This window comes from Acomys minous (genome assembly GCF_964271855.1).
Source record: "Acomys minous genome assembly, chromosome: 5".
Classification (NCBI taxonomy): domain Eukaryota; kingdom Metazoa; phylum Chordata; class Mammalia; order Rodentia; family Muridae; genus Acomys; species Acomys minous.
The window spans coordinates 71,874,250-71,895,615 of record NC_140494.1 but is presented as its reverse complement, the minus strand read 5'-3'; the positions used below and the strand labels follow the sequence as shown (position 1 = coordinate 71,895,615).

The following is a 21,366-nucleotide window of genomic DNA, read 5'->3' as shown; positions in this document are numbered from 1 at the left end:
TGAGAACAGAATCCTCTGCAAGAGCCAAGAGCTCTTAAGTGCTTAGCCACCCCTCCAGCCCACACACAAACTTTTAAAATACAAGCTTAGCTCTAAAATCTTTAAACACAAAGTCTCATTATGTAATCCAAGCTGTCCTGGAACTCACAGAGATCCTCCTGCCTCACAGCCTTTCAAGTGCTGGGGTTAAAGGCGTTTGCTTCAACCTGCAGCTCTAGTTTGGATCTTTAAAACAACTAAAGTTAACTGAAATGGATATCTATATGTTTTTTTTAAAAAATGTTCCTTTCATCTCTTTCTTTCTAGAGCAAAACAAAAAGTGAAAGCGGACAGACTTTTACAGAGTTACACAGGCTGTTCCCCACCCCCGACCCCCACGTCAAATTTACTTTTTTTTAAATTTAGCAGTTGTAGACTGGAAAGTCGTGGCCTTTTTCACTCAGGGACTTGGAGGCTGCAGGCTGCGGCAGGGCCTCTTCCAGGCAGGAGGAGACAACGAACATCTGTTTTGAATGTTTCCTAGGAGCCGGCCACCTTATTAAAGCAAGAATTTTCAGTAAATGCCAGAAGGACGAGCTGGGCCCAGGAAGTCACGCCCCGAAGGTCACGGAAATCCCCGGCCGGCCGGGGTTGCCACCCGGGTGAGGAGGAAGTGCGTGTGGTTTTCACCGTGGAGTTCCCCGCGACCGGGAGGAAAGCACCGCGGGCGGGCGGGGGTTGGGGGTGGGGGACGCTGGGAGGGCGCTGGGGGGGGGGGGAGGGGAGAGGCGGGCGCGGCCTGGGCGGGGTGCCAGGCTAGGGACTTAAAGGCGCGGTGACACCCAGCCGGCGACAGGCGCCACCCCCGCAGTTCGGAGCTTGCTGCCGGGTGCGAGCCTGGGAGGCGGCGGGCTGGGGTGAGTACGCGCGCGTGGAGGGCGGGTGAGGGTCCCCCGAGCCAGGACCTGCACACCCCGCTGCTGTGCACCTGTGGTCCTGAGGGGGGGTGACGTCACACGGACCTTGGCTGCCCACCTCCCTCCCTCTGCTTGCCGGGAGCTTCTGGTCTGTTTTCCTTCCTGAGTGAGCAGATTCAATGCTTTCAGCATTTTAATCCGACTGCCTCAGGGAGCCGGTGGGAGACTTGCTTCTGACCGGAAAGCTCAGAGTGGGATTAGTTGTTTTCCTAGTGATCAGATCAGGAAAACACTAAACCAGAGACAGGTTGATCTCTGTGAGTAGTTCGAGGCCAGCCTAGGCTACAAAGCGAGTCCAGGACAGCCGAGGGCACACAGAGAAACAGAAAGAAACAATGAAAGAAAGAAAGAAAGAAAGAAAGAAAGAAAGAAAGAAAGAAAGAAAGAAAGAAAGAGAAAACCACTAGGGCTCTAGGGCTGTTTATTTTTGGGGAGTGATGGGTGTGGTGACCACCTCCCACTATAGTAAACTGGCTTTGAATCCGGAAACTCCTCCTTCCTTAACCCCTTGAGTACGAGGATAGCAGGTTTGACTCACTGCCTCCAGTTTCTCAGTAGTGCTCTTAATCTAGGCTGGAAACTACTTGAGTCATTTCTGCCTACCGCATGCCAGGCTCTGGGTCTCACTGTGCAGCCCTGGCTCCCTGGAACTGGATAAACAGACAGGCTGCCTTTGAACTAACTCAACGGAACATTGGGAATCCGTCACACCTCCAGAGTGTTGGCCACTTGGTGGCTTTCTTGCCCAGGGCCGCACTCTTGGTAAAAAAAAAAAAAAAAAAAAAAAAAAAAAGGACTGACACTTTCTTGAAACCCTTTGAGTGTGTCTCCAGAGCCTGAGAGTAAGCTGCCACTAGGCCATGCTAGCCGTGGCAGGGGAAAATTAGTGCATGAAGGTGCTATGGATGTGCTGAGCTAAGAAATTCTTCAATAAGAAGGTTTGCTGGGGTTAGTAATGCAGGCCTGTAATCATAGCACCTGGGAGGTGGAGGGTGAAGGGTCAGGAGTTCAAGGCCAGTCTGGGCTGTATGTCTCACACAACAACAACAGCAGCTAGGTTCTGTGGCTGTGGCAACTACAGAAAGCAAAGCATACCTCCTGTTCTGATGGAGGTACATAGTCCAAGGTAGAGGTCTACAATGTCAGAGAGGTGGCCCAGCTGACTGCCCCGGGGGTGGGGGTGGGGGACACCCAACAGTCCCTAGGGCTACTGGAAATGGTAGAGCAAGCAGAGAAGAGACTGGGGGCCCAAGCTCATCTGTGAGGAAGCACTGGAAAGGCAGGGCAGCTCTTACACACCGGGTGTGGACTTGCCTAAGAGGAAGTGGGCTAAGTGGTAGCTGTCAGTGTTTCTTGTGGATTTGCTTTTATGACTATGGCGAACGAAGGGACTAACTGTGCTTGCGTTCCATTGGCTTGGCTGTGGAGGGAGGGCCAGACAAAGCAGTGGCTAGAGCAGGAAGGCGGGTTTTGAGGTGTCTTCATTTGGAAGCAAAGAGAGACTTTCGGCATGATAGCTGTGTGGAGGGACTAGGGTCTTTCAGAGCAATAGGAGAATGCATGTCCGTGAAGGGGCAGCAGTTGTTTCTCTGAGTGGCCCATAGGCGCGTGAACGTGATGCAGGCAGAAGGCTGCACTTCCGTGAGGAACAGAGCCAATCGAGTCAATATTAAAAAGTGAAATTGGAGCGTTTCAATGCGGGGTAGGGGTATTTCTACAAATGCTGGTCAGGGTGTGGAGAAAACAAAAGCCCTCTTGCTGGGATTGCAAGCTGGTCTAGCCTCTGTGGAAATTGGGGCAGCCTCCCTTTAAAAACTTGGAGAGAGCCGGGCGTGGTGGCGCATACCTTTAATTCCAGCACTCGGGAGGCAGAGGCAGGCGAATCACTGAGTTCGAGGCCAGCCTGGTCTACAAAGCTAGCCTAGGACAGCCAAGGCTAACAGAGAGACTCTGTCTCCAAAAACAAAAACAAACAAAAAAATAAATAAATAAAAACTTGGAGAGAGGAGTGCCCTATGACCCAGATCTACCGCCCTCAGAGGCATGTGGAGGAGTGTAACACAGCGTGTGATAGAGCCACCCTGGGCCCCAGGGGCTGAGTCACGGTACTGCTGCTGTGCAGAGACACCGTGACCAAGACAACTCATAAAGGAAGCATTTAACCGGGGCTTGTTTACAGCTTCAGAGGGTGAGTCCGTGGCCACCATGATGCGGGGCATGCTAGCAGGCAGCCAGGCAGGCACGGTGCTGGAACTGGAGATGTATCCTGATCCACAGGCAGCAGAGAGACGGAGACTCAGAGAAACAGACAGGGCTGGGGTGGGGGGCTGCTGTGGGCTTTGAGGCAACACACCTCCTCCAACAAGGACACACGTCCTAATCCTTCCCAGTTTACCAACCCAGGACTAGACATTTACTTATATGAGCCTGTGGAGACCGCTCTCATTTACATCAGCACAGCACTATTCCCAATGGGACAGACTGGATGTCTGCTAACAGATAAGTGGATAAAGATGAAGTGTGTGTGTGTGTGTGTGTGTGTGTGTGTGTGTGTGTGTTTGGACATTGAAATACTATTCAGCTGTAAAGAGAATTACATGGTATCGTTTGAAGAAATAGAACAGGAAATCATGTTAAGCGAAAGAAGGCAGAGGTCTGAAGACGAGCGTGCCTTCGTTTCTCTAAAGAGGGACTGTTAGCCGGGCGTGGTGGCACACGCCTTTAATCCCAGCACTCGGGAGGCAGAGGCAGGCGGATCGCTGTGAGTTCGAGGCCAGCCTGGTCTACAAAGTGAGTCCAGGGTGGCCAAGGCTACACAGAGAAACCCTGTCTCGAAAAACCAAAAAAAAAAAAAAAAAGAGGGACTGTTAGTAAAAAACAGTGGCGAGGTGAGAGGGGCAGGAAATGGCTGAAGAAAGGGTCCAAGCACAATATGTGCATATGCATAAGTGTCACAATCCAATCCACTAGTGTAGTTAAGCAATATGCACTAGCAATTCTTTTTTTTTTTTTGCCTGTGTTCAAGAAAGATCCAAAATGGTTGCTGGGTATCTGGTAGTTAGTCACCCTTCCACGGGATCACAGAAGCGTGCTGGTGAGGTTGCTGACGTGTTACAAGACTTGTGCAGTGACAGAGCAAACAGGGACAAAATGTTCTGGCAGGCACAGGCAAACGTAGGGGAAGTAAGGCAGACATGAGAGCCGAGAAACTGTCCACCCACAAGGCTGTTGGTATTTTAAAGGTCTGCCCTGTAGTTCCTTTAAATAGACTGCAAGGATTAAAATGGTGGTGGCTACGTTATTTTCGATAAATGAGCCAGTTTATTCAGAAAGAAAATGTCACGGAATGACCAGGTTTTCATAACCCCGTGGAGGGGGAAGTGAGGTGAGATACAAGGATTTCTTCTGAGGAGGACTCTTGGTGACAACTGTGACGTTTCTCCTGCTACCTGGAGAGGACAAGTTGGTGTCCTTGGTAGCAAGCCTGCTACATCTGTGCCCAGCACTCCTGTGATTTGCTAACGGCTAATAAGTCTTGTGCGAGAAAGTCCCAATTTTGAAGGTCTCTGCTGTTCAGATGGTAATGGACTTTTTTTTTTGTCTTGATAAATATGGGTTCAAGGGACACTCTGAGATCATTTCTGACCAAAACTAAAAGTTTGAGTCTCAAGCCAATAGCGGTGGCGCATGCGCCTTTAAGCCCAGCACCCACAAGGCAGAGGCAGGCGAATCTCTGAGTTGGAGGCCAGCCTGGTCTACAGAATGAGTTCTGGGACAGCTAGGGCTACACAGAGAAACCCTGTCTGGAACCCCTTCTTACTGCCCCCCCCAAGTTTGAGTCCTGCGGGCTAGCTCGGCAGTGAGGCAAGGTTCCGTGTGCCCGTGGCCCTGGCCCCACTCCCTTGTGCTCCACTGATGAGCAGAAAAGGGGATTTTGAGTAGAAGATGGGCTAATAACTGATCTTGGTCCTTTGAAAGGAAGCGAAGACTGAACAAGTTTTGAAGAGGTTTGTTATGTTAAAACTGCATCTGTATCTGAATCGTGTTTTCATTCTCTGTGGAACACGTAGTTTTTAGTGCAGTTGGGTGATTGTCACTAGTGCACCCCAGTGGCAGAGAGAAGCAGTCTTGCCTTCAAGATGCCTGGCGCAGAGGGGCCCCAAACGCTGTGAGAATGGGATTAACTTTAGCTGTACATTGGCTATTAGGCAGACTCTAGTTTTTGTGTGCATGAAGATTATACAAAGGTATGGTTGTGTATAATTGTGCCTTAAAATGTATCAGGGTAGGCCTTAGAAGTTCATCCTACTGAACCCCAAAATTCATAAAAGAAAATATATATATATGAGTTTGTTCTTATTTTAGGTGTTCAGCCTAGTAGTAAAACTGACCAGAAGCCATGCACAAAACTACCGCCCCAGAGAAAGGCTGGCCCCTCCCCCTCCCAGCGCATCGCCATGACCATGGTTCAAGACAGCGTGCTCCTGGCCAAGCTGATGAAGGGCGCCGACACCTTTGAGTTGAAGTATGACTTCTCGTGTGAGCTGTACCGCTTGTCCACTTACTCCGCCTTCCCTGCTGGAGTTCCTGTCTCAGAAAGGAGCCTGGCTCGCGCTGGCTTTTATTACACGGGCGTCAACGACAAGGTCAAGTGCTTCTGCTGTGGCCTGATGCTGGACAACTGGAAACAAGGGGACAGTCCCGTTGACAAGCACAGAAAGCTGTACCCCAGCTGCGGCTTTGTGCAGACCCTGAATCCACCGAACAGGCCGGAAGCCAGCGCACAGCCTTCTCTCCCTCCGGCAGCAACGAGCACCATTCCTTCCTTCCTTGCAAGTTTGGAGAGCACCGGCTATTTCAGCGGCTCTTTCTCAAGCTTCCCCTCAGAGCCTGTGAACTTCAGGGCCAACCAAGGTGGCCCCGCTTTGACGGCCAGCCCCTCCCACTTTGCGATGAACTCAGAGAAGGCCCGGTTACTCACCTATCAAACATGGCCTTTGTCCTTTCTGTCACCGGCTGAACTGGCCAAAGCAGGCTTCTACTACATAGGGCCTGGAGACAGAGTGGCCTGCTTTGCCTGTGGCGGGAAACTGAGCAACTGGGAACCGAAGGACGACGCTACGTCAGAGCACAGGCGACATTTCCCCAGCTGTCCGTTCATAAAAGCTCGGGGTGGATCCGCTTCAAGATACACCGTCTCGAACCTGAGCATGCAGACGCAGGCCGCGCGCCTTAGAACCTTCCTCAGCTGGCCTTCCAGCGCTCTGGTTCATCCCCAGCAACTCGCAAGCGCCGGCTTTTATTACACAGGTAAGAACCTTAATCGGAGAATCTTAAAGATCCACACGGGGACGGGCAAACTTGCTGTATTTATAAGTTTTGGTTCAAAATAATTTTAGGACACAGTGATGACGTCAAGTGCTTTTGCTGTGACGGTGGGCTGAGGTGCTGGGAGTCTGGAGATGACCCCTGGGTGGAGCACGCCAAGTGGTTTCCAAGGTAACTGCTTTGAAATTCTCCTTGCGTCTTCTACGGTTTTCATGAGATATATTTTCTTCCTTTATAGCAAGTTTGCCTCTTAAGGTCTGTAGATTTTATTCTATTTTTATGTGTATGAGTGTTTTCCCTGAATATATGCCTGCAGAGGACAGAAGAGGGCATTGGATCCTCGGTGGCTAGAGTTCTAGATGGTTCTGAGCCAACATGTGGGAGCTGGGAATCAAACCTGGCTTCTCTGGAAGAACACCCAGCGCTCTTACTTGCTGGGGCATCTCTCCAGCCCCACTGCTTCAGATTTTAAACATTGTGAAGATTATAAAGAATAATCACAGCCGGGCAGGGTGACGCACGCCTTTCCCAACTTTCTAACACAGAGAAAGCCTGTCTTGAAAAAGTCACATAGTTTTTGTTTGTTATTCTTTTTTTTTTTTTTTTTTTGGTTTTTTGAGACAAGGTTTCTCTGTGTGGCCTTGGCTGTCCTGGACTCACTTTGTAGACCAGGCTGGCCTTGAACTCAGAGATCCACCTGCCTCTGCCTCCCGAGTGCTAGGATTAAAGGCGTGTGCCACCACGCCCGGCATTTTTCTTTTTCTTTTTTTGGTTTTTGCTGTTGTTGCTGTTTGTTTGGTTTGGTTTTGGTTTTTCGAGACAGGGTCTCTCTGTGTTGCCTTGGCTGTCCTGGATTCACTTTGTAGACCAGGCTGGCCTTGAACTCACATTGATCCACCTGCCTCTGCCTCCCAAGTGCTGAGATTAAAGGTGTGCACCACCACGCCCAGCTTGTTTGTTTGTTTTTTGTTGAGACCGGGTTTTTTTGTAGACCAGGCTGGCCTCGAACTCAAAGAGATCAGCTTGCCTCTGCCTACCAAGTGCTGGGATTAAAAGTGTGTGCCACCACACCACTGCCCAGGGTTGGTTTGTTATTCTAAAGAAAGTTTCTCCATGTGGCCCTGACTGTCTTGGAACTGGCTCTGTAGACCAGGCTGGCCTGGAACTCAGAGATCAGCCTGCCTCTGCCTCCTGAGTGCACTGTTGAGTAGACTCATTCTTTCCTGCAAGTCCATCTTTGCATTTTTTCTGCCCATAAAATTGCCATGACTCCCTGTTTCCATGTTCCTAAAGGGCATTTTTAGGCACCTTAGAAGGTTACAGCGCAGGGAGGAGCTCTGAGTAGATGGCGCTGAGGGGCTCCTCATGGCCAGCACTCAGTGGTCAGCCTTTCCAGCACAGTGGCCACTTCCCTCCGTCCTGGACCAACCTTTCCCTGTGCCAAGGGAATAATGTGACTGTGTGTGTGTGTGTTCAACCTCATGAGAAATATTTGCCAGGCTCCTGATGGTCAGAGGAGCTCTTCCCAGTGTACTGTAAACTTCTTTGGAGTTTCAAAATTAGCAGAGGCATTGAATAGCCTGGTATTAAAACTGCAAATTATAAAGTAGTAAAACTAAGTTTGTAAGACAGCCAGATTATATGACAAGTGGGTCAGTCAAATTCATGCTAGCCTCAAACAACAGATTTAAAACTTCCCACGCAAGGGCTAGAGAGGTTGCTCAGTGGTTAGTTTCCTGGTTCCTAGGCCACTTCAGGCAGCTCACACCTGCCTGCGGTCTCCGTTGCTGGGGGACCAGGTGCTTTAGGCCTCCACGGCACTGCGTTCATACGCACAGACACAAGCGTAGACACAGAATTAGGCACGCAGGGAAAAAAAAATAAGTCTGTCAAAAACTTCAAAAGGAGCCGGGCGTGGTGGCGCACTCCTTTAATCCCAGCACTCGGGAGGCAGAGGCAGGCGGATCGCTGTGAGTTCGAGGCCAGCCTGGTCTACGAAGGGAGTCTAGGACAGCCAGGGCTACACAGAGAAACCCTGTCTCGAAAAACAAACAAACAAACAAACAAAAAACTTCAAAAGGAAAACAAACACACATAGGATCAGTCTGCACTGGCTGCCACAGCCTCTTTCTTCTAACATGAAGAATCAATCAGTATCCTGGGCCGGGCGTGGTGGCACACGCCTTTAATCCCAGCACCCGGGAGGCAAGGGCAGGCGGGTCGAGGTGAGTTCGAGGCTAGCCTGGTCTATAAAGGGAGTCCAGGTCAGCCCAGGGCTACACAGAGAAACCCTGTTTCAAAAAACACAAAACAAAACTCAGCATCCTGTCACCTGGGTGCTTGAGTAGATTTCCCATGAGATGAACTTCTGGACATGGGTTTCTTATTTTCATTTCCCCTTTGGAAACTAAGATTAATTTTTAATCATATCAGATGAACTGTACGCTAGGAAGCTGACAATAAACAACGCTGCCTTCTTAAGTAACTCTCAGTGCTTCGGCTTGTTTGCGTTTTAGATGTGAGTACCTGACGGAAATCAAGGGACAAGAGTTTGTCAGTCAAGTTCAAGCCACTTACCCTCATCTACTTGAACAGGTGGGAAAGACCTTTTTTTTTTTTTTAAATGATTGCTTCCCAACGGAAATGTTTAAAATTATTATTTAGTTTTTCAAGACAGGGTCTCTCTGTGTAGCCTTGGGTGTCCTGGACTCCCTTTGTAGACCAGGCTGGCCTTGAACTCACAGCGATCTGCCTGCCTCTGCCTCCTGAGTGCTGGGATTAAAGGCTTGCACCACCATGCCTGGCAAATTTTTTAATTATTTAATAAATTATTTTAAAAATTATTGGTAAAAGAACTGGAGAGATGGCTCCAGAGTATTAAGAGCAATGAACTGTACGTCCTTCCAAAGGTCCTGAGTTCAATTCCCAGCAACCGCATGGTGGCTCACAGCCATCTAGAATAGATCTGGTGCCCTCTTCTGGCATGCAGGCACACATGCAGGCAGAATACTGTATATATAATAAATAAACACATCTTTTAAAAAATTATTTGTAGGGGCTGGAGAGATGGCTCAGAGGTTAAGAGCACTGGCTGCTTTTCTAGAGGTCCTGAGTTCAATTCCTAGTGACCACATGGTGGCTCACAGCCATCTATAATGAGGCATAGTGTCCTTTTCTGGTGTGCAGGCACACGTGCAGGCAGAACACTGTATACATAATAAATAAATCTTTTTTTTGTTTTCCGAGACAGGGTTTCTCTGTGTAGCCTTGGCCATCCTGGACTCACTTTGTAGACCAGGCTGGCCTCGAACTCACAGCGATCCGCCTGCCTCTGCCTCCCGAGTGCTGGGATTAAAGGCTTGCGTCACCATGCCCGGCTAACAAATCTTTTTTTTAAGAGTTCCAATCTCTTTTAAAAATTATTTGTGCCGGGCAGTGGTGGTGCACGCCTTTAATCCCAGCACTCGGGAGGCAGAGGCAGGCGAATCGCTGTGAGTTCAAGGCCAGCCTGGTCTACAAAGGGAGTCCAGGACAGCCAAGGATACACAGAGAAACCCTGTTTCGGAAAACAAAACCAAAAAAAAAAAAAAAACTATTTGTAAAAATAAATCACAGAGTAATATTTTAATGAAAAGGTGAAAGTTGTTTTAGAATACTCCCTTTTTTCTCACAAGCCTCAACACCATTGTACAAGGTATTTCTCTTTTGAGAAAAACAGATCTGTAGTTATTAGCCACATGAAAGGTAGTATTTGTTGTATTTCTCTTTAAGCTATTGTCTAATCAACTAGCAGTAAATTAAACTCCAAGGAAATTAATAAATAGTAAATTAAATTTGAGGAAAAAATTTTTTAAGGTGTGTGCCTGTTTTTTGTTCTGTTGTTGTTGTTGTTGTTTAGGTTCATTTATTATGTATACACTGCTCTGCCTGCATGTAGGCAGAGAACACATTATAGATGGTTGTGAGCCACCATGTGGTTGCTGGGAATTGAACTTAGGACCTCTGGAGGAGCAGTCAGTGCCCTTAACCTCTTGCGCCATCTCTCCAGCCCAGGAAAACTGTTTTAGTGTAAATTTTTCTTAAATTATTTGAGAAAGCATTGGTCACTGATTCTTGCCAAGGCAAGTAAGACCTTACCTGAGAGTGTGAGGTTCCACATCTTCCTTGCCATGGCCAGAGGGACTAACTGGGTGGAACCTGTCCCAGCAGATGGCTGGGGAACTGGCTGCGTCCCAGGACACCTAGCTTGTGTCTCTGCTGAGGACAGGCAGGCTTTGGTCCCTGGAGCACACTGCCTACGGGAAGCTCTTAGCTTAGAACCTCATTACTCAAGTGTCTGGTGAATGCAAATGAAATATTGCTTCCAACTGAAAAAAAAAAAGATGCGTTGATGGCAAAGTCAGTTTGTAGTAGGTTAAATAAAGCGTGACTTGTGGTGATTTATCAGTGCGGTGGTCTGATGCAGTTTATATTTTACCGTGTGTTTTTTTTTTCCTGTAGCTATTATCTACGTCAGATGCCCCGGAAGATGAGACTGCAGAAGCAGCAGGTATGTATGATGATTATAGTTCCTGCGTTAGAGGGAACCACTTTGTATTAGGATGGAAGGTGAAGGTCGGTGTGACAATCCAGCATTTGGGAAGTAGAGGTGAAGGGATCGCGTGTTCAAGGCCCTATTGAACTACTCAAGATCCTATCCTAAAAATAAACAAAACAATTTAAAAGGTTACAATAGGAAACGGGCATTCGTGTTGATTTGTGATTTATAATTGACAATGTAGTGTACAATGCAAAACATTTTGGTAGTTGTTTAGTTTTATGTGCATTGGTGTTTTGCCTGCAAGTGTGTCTGTGTGAGGTGCTGGGTGTACTTGGAACGGGAGTTAGAGATGGTTGTCAGCTGCCATGTGGGTGCTGGGAATTGAACCTGGGTCGTCTGGAAGAGCAGACAGTGCTCTTAACCACTGAGCTATCTCTCCAGCCCCAATGCAATGTATTTTTAAAAAAGATTTATTTATTATGTAGACAGTGTGCATCAGATCACATTATAGATGGTTGTGAGCCACCATGTGGTTGCTGGGAATTGAACTCAGGACCTCTGGAAGAGCAGGCGGTGCCCTTAACCACTGAGCCATTTCTCCAGCCCTGCAATACATTTGTATTGTGGATTTTTGTTGTTACTATTGTCCCAAGGAAGGAAAAGAAATCAGATAAGCAGGACTCCTGTGCTCATGAGCTAATGATTTTAGGGACACAGATGAATGCTCACAGAAGAGAACAGGAGCTGAGGGAGAAAGTGAAGAGACAGGTACCTAAGTCTGGGGAATAGAAAGGCCTTTCTGGAAGCCAGGTGTTGCAGCATCTGTGGGCGGCAGGGCCTGTAACCTCAGCACCTGGAGAGCTAAGGCACAGGGTCATATATTCACAGTCAGCCTGGGCTGTCCAGTGAGTTCCAGGCCAGCCGAGCGAGGCTGGCAGGTGGCGCAGTGGCTGAAGGAGCTTGCTGCCAAGCTGAGAGTCTGAGCGCTAGCCTGAGTTCTCACACAGCGGAGGAGAGAACTGACTCCTGAAAGTGTCCTCTAACTACCCACATGCCATGGCACACACACCCCTTATCAAAACAAACAAACAAACAAACAAACAGACAAATAGACAAACAAACCATAAATTTAAACGAAAGAAAGAAAGAAACAGTTGTCTGGCTGGGTGTGGTTGCACACACCTTTAATCTCAGCACTTGAGAGGCAGAGGCAGGTGGATTGCTGTGAGTTCAAGGCCAGCCTTGTCCACAAAGTAAGTCCAGGACTGCCAGGGGTACACAGAGAAACCTTGTCTTGAAAAACAAAACAAGTGCTGGAGAGATGGCTCAGTGGTTAAGAGCGCTGCCTGCTCTTCCAAAGGCCCTGAGTTCAATTCCCAGCAACTACATGGTGGCTCACAACCATCTGTAATGTGATCTGATGCCCTCTTCTGGCCTGCAGCTGTATGTGCAGGCAGAACACTGTACACATAATAATAAATAAATCTTTGAAAAAGAAAAACAAAACACAACAAAAAAACCTCCCCAAACCTGTGAAAACATAATAGTGAAGTTATGGAGTGAGCCAGGTGCTCACTGGCCGGTGGATGGAAAAAGATGTCATGCACACCTGTGACCCCAGCATTTGTGGGAAATGGAAAGCAGCGATGTGTATATGAACATATTGCATGAAAACATTAAAACATTGTATACAACAACAGACGCTAACAAAAAGGAAACAAAGTTAACTTATGTCCTGGGACTCTCTTTGTAGACCAGGCCTCAAGTGCACAGAGATCTGCCTGCCTCTGCCTCCCCAGGGCTGGCATTAAAGGTGTGTGCCACTACTCCTGGCTTATTTTTCAGATTTTATGGTTTTAATATTGCAATAACTTTCTATTTAAAATGTATGTGAAGCCAGGGATGCTAGTTTACGCCCAGCACTTGGCTAGCTAAGGCAGAATTGCCATGAATTTAGATCAGCCTGGGACACATAATAAGCTCCAGGCTAGACCGACGGAGAAGGGTTCTCCAACCAACAGCCACAACCAGAAGTTGCGTGGGTGCTGCTAACGTCTGCTAACCCCCCTTCCATACAGTCGTACATTTCGGACCCGGCGAAAGCCCAGAAGATGCCGTCATGATGAACACGCCCGTGGTGAAAGCGGCGTTGGACATGGGCTTCAGCAGGAGCCTGGTGAGACAGACAGTTCAGCGTCAGATCCTGGCCAGCGGGGAGAATTACAGGACCGTCAGCGACCTCGTGATCGGCCTGCTCGATGCTGAAGACGAGATGAGGGAAGAGCAGAAACAGCAAGCTGCAGAGGAAACGGAGTCAGGTACGGAGTCACAAGCTCCTTCAAAAAGATGCCCGTCCACCCAGCCTGATCTTTTTTATGTTTCATATTCTAAATTTAAATTCTGGAAAAGAAGACCTTCACAATAAAAGTACATTGTGGAGGGCTGGAGGGCTGGCGGGGCCGGGGGCGGGCGGGGACGGTTAAGAGGTAAAATCTTTTCCTGCCGAACCCAACCACCATAGCTTTGTCCCTAGAACCAATTTGGTGGTAGCGGAGAACTAACTTGAGTCACACAGGTTTTCCTGTCCTCACGAACGCGTGCGTACACACACACACACACACACACACACGCATGCACGCACGCACGCACGCACGCACGCACGCACGCACACACTCACTCACTCACTTAAAAATATGCCAGAATTGCTCACTAAATTTAAAAAATAAAGCGTATGTTGAGCAAACTTTAACATTTTTCAAGACTCATTTATTTTTATCTTATGTATACGGGCATCTTGCCTGCGTGTGTCTGTGCAGTGCCTGTGGCTGGGGATTGAACTCAGGACCTCTGGAAGAGCAGTTGAGCCACCTCTCCAGCCCTGCAAACTGTATCTGAATTTATATTTTTAGGCTGAGTTGTTGGCTTTGCATAAAATTACTCATGGGACATTTTTTTAAAAACTGGTTCTTGTAATCTTTAAAAGTCCAAAGCAATCACATTATACGTGCGATTTTTTTTTAATGTATGTGCACACAGATCTTTTAAATTGATAAGACTTTATATTTTACTCTTAAAGCACAAAATTTGCACCAAGGAACTTGATTTCAACATACTAATACACTAGCAAATCAGTTCTCAATATTTGAAGACGTATGTGTGCACATGTGTGTCTGTATGTTGTGTGTCTCAGTGTGTGTGCTTGTGAGCCCCTCTCAGCGCTGAGCCATCCCTCTGGCCTCCCCTCCCTCCGAGAGACAGTGTCTCAGGCCCCTCATGCTCGCCTTAAACTTGCTGTGTAGTTGACTCCTGGTCTTCCTTCCTCTGCCTCCCAAGTTCTGTGATGACAGGTGTGGTCCACCCTGCCTGGCTTAGTGCACACATTCATATTTAAGTCCCCTTCCTGCCCACACAAAACCATCTTCCCTTAGTCTTGGTTTAAGGAGTCCTCAGCTTCCGTTTTCCACCCCCCTCCCCCAGGGCGTTAGCTTTGTTTGCTACCCTGCTCCCTGTTCTGTGCTCAGAGCCAGCTTCCTCTCGCATGTGCAGCCCTCTTCTGGTTCTGACTGCTCTACTCACTCCGGCCTAGACAAAAGCACAGTTACCTCTTTCCGAGCATGGACCAGAGCCACAGCACACTAAAAAGCAGACTTATTTTTATGTATATGATGCTCTACCTGCATGTACGCCTGTAGGCCAGAAGAGGGCATGAGATTGCATTATAGATGGTTGTGAGCCACTATGTGAACTCAGAACCTCTGGAAGAACAAACAGCCGGTGCTCTTCACCTCTGAGCCATCTCTCCAGCCCTTCTTTTGTACTTTTTTTTTTCAAGACAGAGTTTCTCTGTGTAACAGATCTAGCTGTCTTAAAAACTCGCTCTGTAGACCAGGCTGGCCTTGAAGTCACAGAGACCCGTCTGCCTCTGCCTCCCAAGGGCTGGGATTAAAGGCATGTGTCACAACCTCCCGGCTCTTTTATACTTCTTAATGCGGTTCTATATATGTGTCCTATAATGTGGTTCTCTGTCTCTGTCTCTCTGTCTCTCTCTCTCTCTCCACACACACACACACACACACACACACACACACACACACTCACACACGCTCAATTATCTAAAATCTTACTGCTTTTCCTAAAATAATGTTTCAGACTGATCATATTAGTATCCATCACTTTGTAGGTATAGCTTTATAATAGAAAATAGAATACTAAAAATGAAGAGATAAGTATTGGGCTACAGACATCGCTCCATTGGCAGAGTGCCTCCCCAGCATGCACAAAGTCCTTGGGGTTTGATTCTTCCACATACACTGGGCCCGGTGCCACCTGTCTGGAAAACTGGCACTCTCGGGTAGGAGAAGAAAAATCAGAAGTTTAATGTCATGGAGAATTGGAGGCCAAGCTGAGGTACATAGATCTCTAAACAAACAAACACATACGATTTCATTCATGCAGCTTGTAGATACGGAGAGAAGATGTGCACAGAGTTTGAACACGTTTCTCTCTCTCTCTCTCTCTTCATAAAGATGATCTAACATTAATTCGGAAGAACAAGATGGTGCTCTTCCAACATTTGACGTGTGTGACACCATTCCTGGATTGTCTCCTAAGTGCCGGGGTGATCACTGAGCAGGAGTCCGATGCTGTAAAACAGCAGCCACAGACCTTGCAAGCAAGAGCTCTGATTGATACTGTTTTAGCCAAAGGAAGCACTGCAGCAACCTCATTCAGAAACTCCCTCCAGGAGAGTGACCCTGCCTTATACAAAGATTTATTTGGTAAGTGCTAGGAAACGATTTGGGGGAACTGTCTAGGCCAATTGAAAATAGGTTTAGACACAGCAGTGGTGGCGCACACCTTTAGTCCTAGCACTCAGGTAGATCGTAGTGAGTTTGAGGCCAGCCTGGTCTACAGAGTGAGTTCCAGCATAGCTAAGGCTACACAGAGAAACCCTGTTTCAAAACAAACAAACAAACAAAAAAAACAAAAGAAAAAAGGTTTTTAGGGGTGGAGAGATGGCTCAGTGGTTAAGAGCACTGTCTGCTTTTCCAGAGGTCCTGAGTTCAATTCCCAGCAACCACATGGTGGCTCACCACCACCTAAAATGAAATCTGTTGCCCTCTTCTGGTGAGCAGGTGTACATGCAAGCAGAACACTGTATATGTAATAAATAAATAAATCTTAAAAAAAAAAAAAGAAAATAGGTTTTTATTAGTAAATGGATATTTGTAAAATTTAATTAGTAAATTGAAAATAACTCAGTCCAACTTGTAATTCTTTTTGTTTTTAATGTGCATTGGTGATTTACCTGCATGTGTGTCTGTGAGGTTATCAGATCTTAGAGTTATACACAGTTGTGAGCTGCCATGTGGTGTTGAACCTGGGTCCTTTGGAAGAGCAGGTGTTGCTCTTAACTTCTCTCTTAACTGCAGCTTTCCCACCCCCAAATATATATATATATTTTTTTTCTTTTTTTTGAGACAGGGTTTCTCAGCCTTGGCTGTCCTGGATTTGCTTCGTAGACCAGGCTGGCCTCGAACTCACAGAAATCTACCTGCCTCTGCCTCCCAAGTGCTGAGATTAAAGGCATGCATCACTGCGACCAGCTCCAATTTATGAATTTTACTTGCACAAGAATTAGGGGCTTTTGTTGTTAATGAATTTTTGTCCAAAGTGTAAAGCATTGGTAATCTGCTGTGTGGGGGTGGGGTGGGTGCTGATGGGATGGCTCAGCAGGTGAAAGTGCTTGCCCCTTAAGCCTGGCACACATCTGATGACCTGAGATTGACCCTCAGAACTCACAGTGGAAAGAAAAAACTCCTGAAAGTTCTCTCTCTCTCTCTCTCTCTCTCTCTCTCTCTCTCTCTCTCTCTCTGTTCTCTCTCTCTGTTCTCTCTCACAAATAAATTTGCTGCTGGACGTGTTAATATACACCTGTAATCACAGCATTCAGGAGGTTGAGGCAGGAGGATTTTGAGTTCATTGCCAGCTTGGATTACAGAATAATTCTATGTATCAAATAAATATTAATACTAGATAAATACAATTTTGAATGTAAATACCAGCCTTGGTTGCCACAGTAATGCTTTGCCCTTCCCTCCCCCAGTGCGACAGGACGTTCGGAGTCTTCCCACAGATGACATTGCAGGTAATAGCAGGTGGCTTTTCACTGACAGCTCGTTTCTCTTGCCCACATGGCATCATGTGCTGTGTCACCAGCACTTGGGGAGTGGAGGAGGGAGGATCAGAGTCTGAGGTCAGCCTGGGCTTCACAGAGAGAGCCCTGTGTTTAAAATAACACATCCCCTCTCGTCCTAGCTCTGCCGATGGAAGAACAGCTACGGAAACTACAGGAGGAAAGAACCTGCAAAGTGTGTATGGACAGAGAGGTGTCCATTGTGTTCATCCCCTGTGGCCATCTGGTCGTCTGCAAAGACTGTGCCCCCTCCCTGAGAAAGTGCCCCATCTGCAGAGGGACCATCAAGGGCACCGTGCGCACATTTCTCTCCTGAGCAGGACCCGGCGTGGGAGGAACGGCAGGAGGAACAGAAGTTCCGTGAGGCCAACCGGGACTGCATGAGACACTGCCTCAACAAGCGATGACAAAAGAAAAGCCTCTGGGGGCTGGAGAGATGGCTCAGCGGTTAAGAGCGCCACCTGCTCTTTCAGAGATCCTGAGTTCAATTCCCAGCAACCACATGGTGGCTCACAACCATCTGCAGTGTGATCTGATGCCCTCTTCTGCAGATAAAGCCCTCATATAACAATAAAAAAAGAAAGAAAGAAAGAAAAGAAAGGGCTTTGTCTGAACTCAAGAATGAGTGGATTAGCTATATAATAATTTAATTGGTTTCCTTAAAAGTGTTATTTATCTACAACTCAGAAGGCCCGTTTTCTGTTACTTGTGTACTACTGTCACCTGACGTGTATGTGCTCATATATTCAGGTGCTGAGAGACAGGTTTTTGTTCTTGTTCCTGAGCAGCAGGGGTTGCCTGCACTCCTGAAATCCTCAGAGAAGATTTACGATGTTGGCGTTTATAATTCAGAATTTGAAATCTTTTTGAGTTGCTTCAAGAACTGCGAACACAGATTTTTCCAAGTGTTTTATGCATAGAAATTCCTGTTATTTATTGACATTCTAGGGATATGGAATTTTTGTAAAGAATGAGTGAGGAAAATATTAATAAAGCAGCACAATTACTCTTGTTCTTATTTATTTATGATGCTGGATGGGTTAGTTGCACCCAGATTCCTATCATATCTTTTTTAAAAAAATAATTTATCCAGATTTCATCCCTACTGTTATCCCCTCACTTGTATCTTCCTGTGCTCCCTTCCCTCTTCTGTTCTATTCTCCTCCCCCTAGACCTGTGACAGAACGGGACTTCCTTCCTTACCATATGATCACAGCTTATCAGGTCTCATCCGGATAGCCTGCTTCCCTTTCCTCTGAGTGCTGCCAGGCCTCCCCATATTTTTAAGATTTTTATTGCATATGAGTGCTTTATCTGCAGAAGAGGGTATCAGATTACATTATAGATGGTTGTGAGCCACCATGTGGTTGCTGAGAATTGAACTCAGGACCTCTGGGAGAGCAGGTGGCGCTCTTAACCGCTGAGCCATCTCTCCAGCCCCTTTTTAAGAATTCTTAAATGTTGGGGCTAAGGAGATGAATGCAATCAGTAAAGTGGTGGGAACAAAAACATGAGGACCAGTGGGCTGGGGCTGGAGAGATGGCTCAGGGGTAAGAGCACTGGTTGCTTTCTCAGAGGTTCTGAGTTCAATTCCCAGAAACCACATGGTGGCTCACAACCATCTACAATGAGATCTGGTGCCCTCTTCTGGCCTGCTGGCTCACATGCAGGCAGAACACTGTACATGATAACTAAATGAATCTTTTTTAAAAAACACATAAAAAATTAAAAAATAAAAAGTATGAGGACCCAGGTTTGAATCCCAATGGCCACATAGAAAGTCAGGTGTTAAAGCATGACATTTAACCTACACAGGTCAGGCCAACGCTTCCTTGACTGGAAATGCATACAGAACGAACAGGTGTGTTTTTAGTCTTGCATTTGCCAGGGTTGTTCCTTGTAATGGCGTTTCCCCAGTCCTGCATGAGTTTGTCATAGATGGAGGAGGGGATGATCTCAAAATGTGGAAGGGAATTTGATGACAGTTTACTCTGGGAGAGAAATGACAGAGCAGGAAAGCTCTTACCTGAAGGTCACCCTTAAACTCAAGGATTGGGGAGCTAATCCAAGACAGCACATACTCACAAGCTAGCTGTTACAGCTTCAGTTGTCAAGTTGACAAACCTGAGACGATGGCTTCTCAGTGGAAGAGTGGCCTCCCTCAGATTTGCCTGTGGTCACATCTGTAGAGGATCTTTTTTTAGTTGCTCGTTAATGTAGGCGTGGCCAAGCCCACAGTGCTGGTGCAGTCTCTAGGCTGATGGTCCTGAAGGCAGGATGAGCAAACCTGGGAAGCAAGCCAGGTAAGCTGTTCCATCAGGGTCTTCGCTTCAGTTCCTGTCTCCAGGTTCTTGCTTTGGTTTTCCCTAAACAATGAATTGTAACCTGTAAGCAACTAACTTCCTCCCCAAGTTTTAGTTACTGTTTTATCACAGCAACAGTGAGCAAATAGGACAGTGCCAGAATATGCAAGGAGCCTTATTTGGGTATACTGGGCAGACAGCATGCTGAACAGGAAGTCCCTCCTAGGGGAAGCCCTTCTAGAAAGAGAGCAAGAAGCCACAACTCAGACAGGAAGATGTTAAAGTTATTTTAATATAACTATACTTTGTCTTCAGTTTCTCTCTTAACCTGGCTATCATACAAATAATTGATACTCTTTTATATTTGTTTAATAATAAGCTTCACAGCACAAGAAATGAGCAGTTATTGATTTATTCTTTTTTCCTTTGGGGTTTTGGTTTTTTTGAGACAGGGTTTCTTTGTGTAGCCTTGGCTATATGTTTTTGTAGACCAGGCTGGCCTCAAACTCACAGAGATATGCCTGCTTCTACCTCCAAGTGCTGGGATTAAAGGCATGTGCCTCCACTGCCTGGCTATTAATCTGTTCTTAACCCTCTAAGATGGTTTGGTTTCCTCCCAGTGTACATCCCAGAGATACTTGTACTTTGCAGCATTCCTTGCTGAGTTCTCTCTCCTGGTCCCTCCTGTACATCTGCCTGTGGCGGAATCCCTACTTTCTCCTCTAACTCCAGTTAGTCTAGCCCAATTCTCTCCCCCAATTCTCAGTGATTGGCTGTAAGCTGCTTTATTGACATATCAGGGGACAATAACCTTATGCATAGAGGATGATGGGAGAAGTTTCAGAAGGAAACCAGACCAGGCTAGTGCACAACAGCAAGATGGAGAGTCTGGACTGGCTTGACAGTGTTACTGGTAGTCTGGGTCTGGGATGAGGGTTTGAAGATTTTTGAGTGTCTTATTGAGAATGAAAGAGATAGCAAAGGAGCAGGAATCCTTTATTCAAAATAGAGCAAGAGAGCAGGTCAGAAAGAAATAGTGTCAAGAGTGACAGTGGGCAACGTGAGTGAAAATATTCAAGGCCCTGTTGTTTGGGGCTTTTGTGGGTTTCAACAGAAAAGGAACTTGGTTGCAAAGGGCCATGGTGAGGGTTCCCTGTTTTGACTGACAGGGTTGGGTATGTAAGCCTTTGCTCACTGCACATCCCTTCCCATGATGGGTCTGATTTTAGTCAAATGAACATCCAACAGAGGATAGTAAAGAGGGGATTTTCCTCTAAAGTCAACTCAAAGGAAACAATGTGCCTTACTGGGCATGAACCCAAATCTAGTCTTACAACAACTGGCCCATCTCTCCTGTTTTGAGATATATTTGAATAGAAATGGAACGTGATCAGAAGGTTGCCAAGGGAAGTAACAGTTGTTTTAAGTGTATATGTGTGTAGCCTGATGCAAGAGGGACTGCCTGGGTTGCTAACAGGTTGTTAGGAACACTGTTTAGCGAGCAGGGTGTACATCATCCAAGCCAGGTGGAGTCCCAAGTTGATCAGATATTCCTTATGCTTGCCAGCCTCAGAAGGGCAGCAGCAGAGCCTCCAGCAGTCTCTGGGTGTGGTTTCACTGGGTGCTGCACAGCAGGAAGGCTCCAAGTGTCTAAACACAGGTTGGTCATCTGTTGGAATAGGTTCAAAAGAGTGACCCAGGGTGGACAACGCCTTGGGGAGCTGAGAGAGAGGCTCCAGGAAAAGAGGCGGAGAGCCTTTTACCTCAGGTGCGCTTTGCTCTCTGGATTGTTCTTGGACATGATTTCATGCCTCCTGTGACAAACACTTACATTCAGTTTATAAGACATGTTCATTCAACCCCATCAGAGATCCAAGAAGGAAATATTATCTAATATGAAGGAAGCACAGGCAAGCAACTTCCAAAAGGAAGACAGGACAGAGAGAGAGTTGACTGTCTGGACAGTCACAGGTTTTTCTCTATTGTTAGGGCATCCAGTCTTCAGCCTTCTGGCCCAGTATATCTTACAGACATAATTGTGAA

The 21,366-nt window shown here is 46.9% G+C and overlaps 1 protein-coding gene across 3 annotated transcripts; it reads left to right on the top strand.

The window, feature by feature from the left end:
• Nucleotides 1-498: 498 nt before the first annotated feature.
• On the top strand, nt 499-18,026 carry LOC311598173 (baculoviral IAP repeat-containing protein 3). 3 transcript variants are annotated; one of them, XM_084783115.1, is made up of 9 exons: nt 499-641; nt 5,322-6,266; nt 6,356-6,455; nt 8,801-8,879; nt 10,785-10,833; nt 12,903-13,142; nt 15,351-15,602; nt 16,931-16,972; nt 17,143-18,026. In XM_084783115.1, the coding sequence occupies exons 2-9, from the start codon at nt 5,414-5,416 to the stop codon at nt 17,334-17,336; spliced, it is 1,809 nt and encodes a 602-aa protein (XP_084639241.1). In that variant the 5' UTR covers nt 499-641; nt 5,322-5,413; the 3' UTR covers nt 17,337-18,026. The 3 variants fall into 3 exon arrangements, with proteins under 3 accessions (XP_084639241.1, XP_084639240.1, XP_084639242.1); XM_084783114.1 differs by lacking the exon at nt 499-641 and adding an exon at nt 761-896; XM_084783116.1 differs by lacking the exons at nt 499-641; nt 15,351-15,602 and adding an exon at nt 761-896.
• The last annotated feature ends 3,340 nt before the right edge of the window (nt 18,027-21,366 follow it).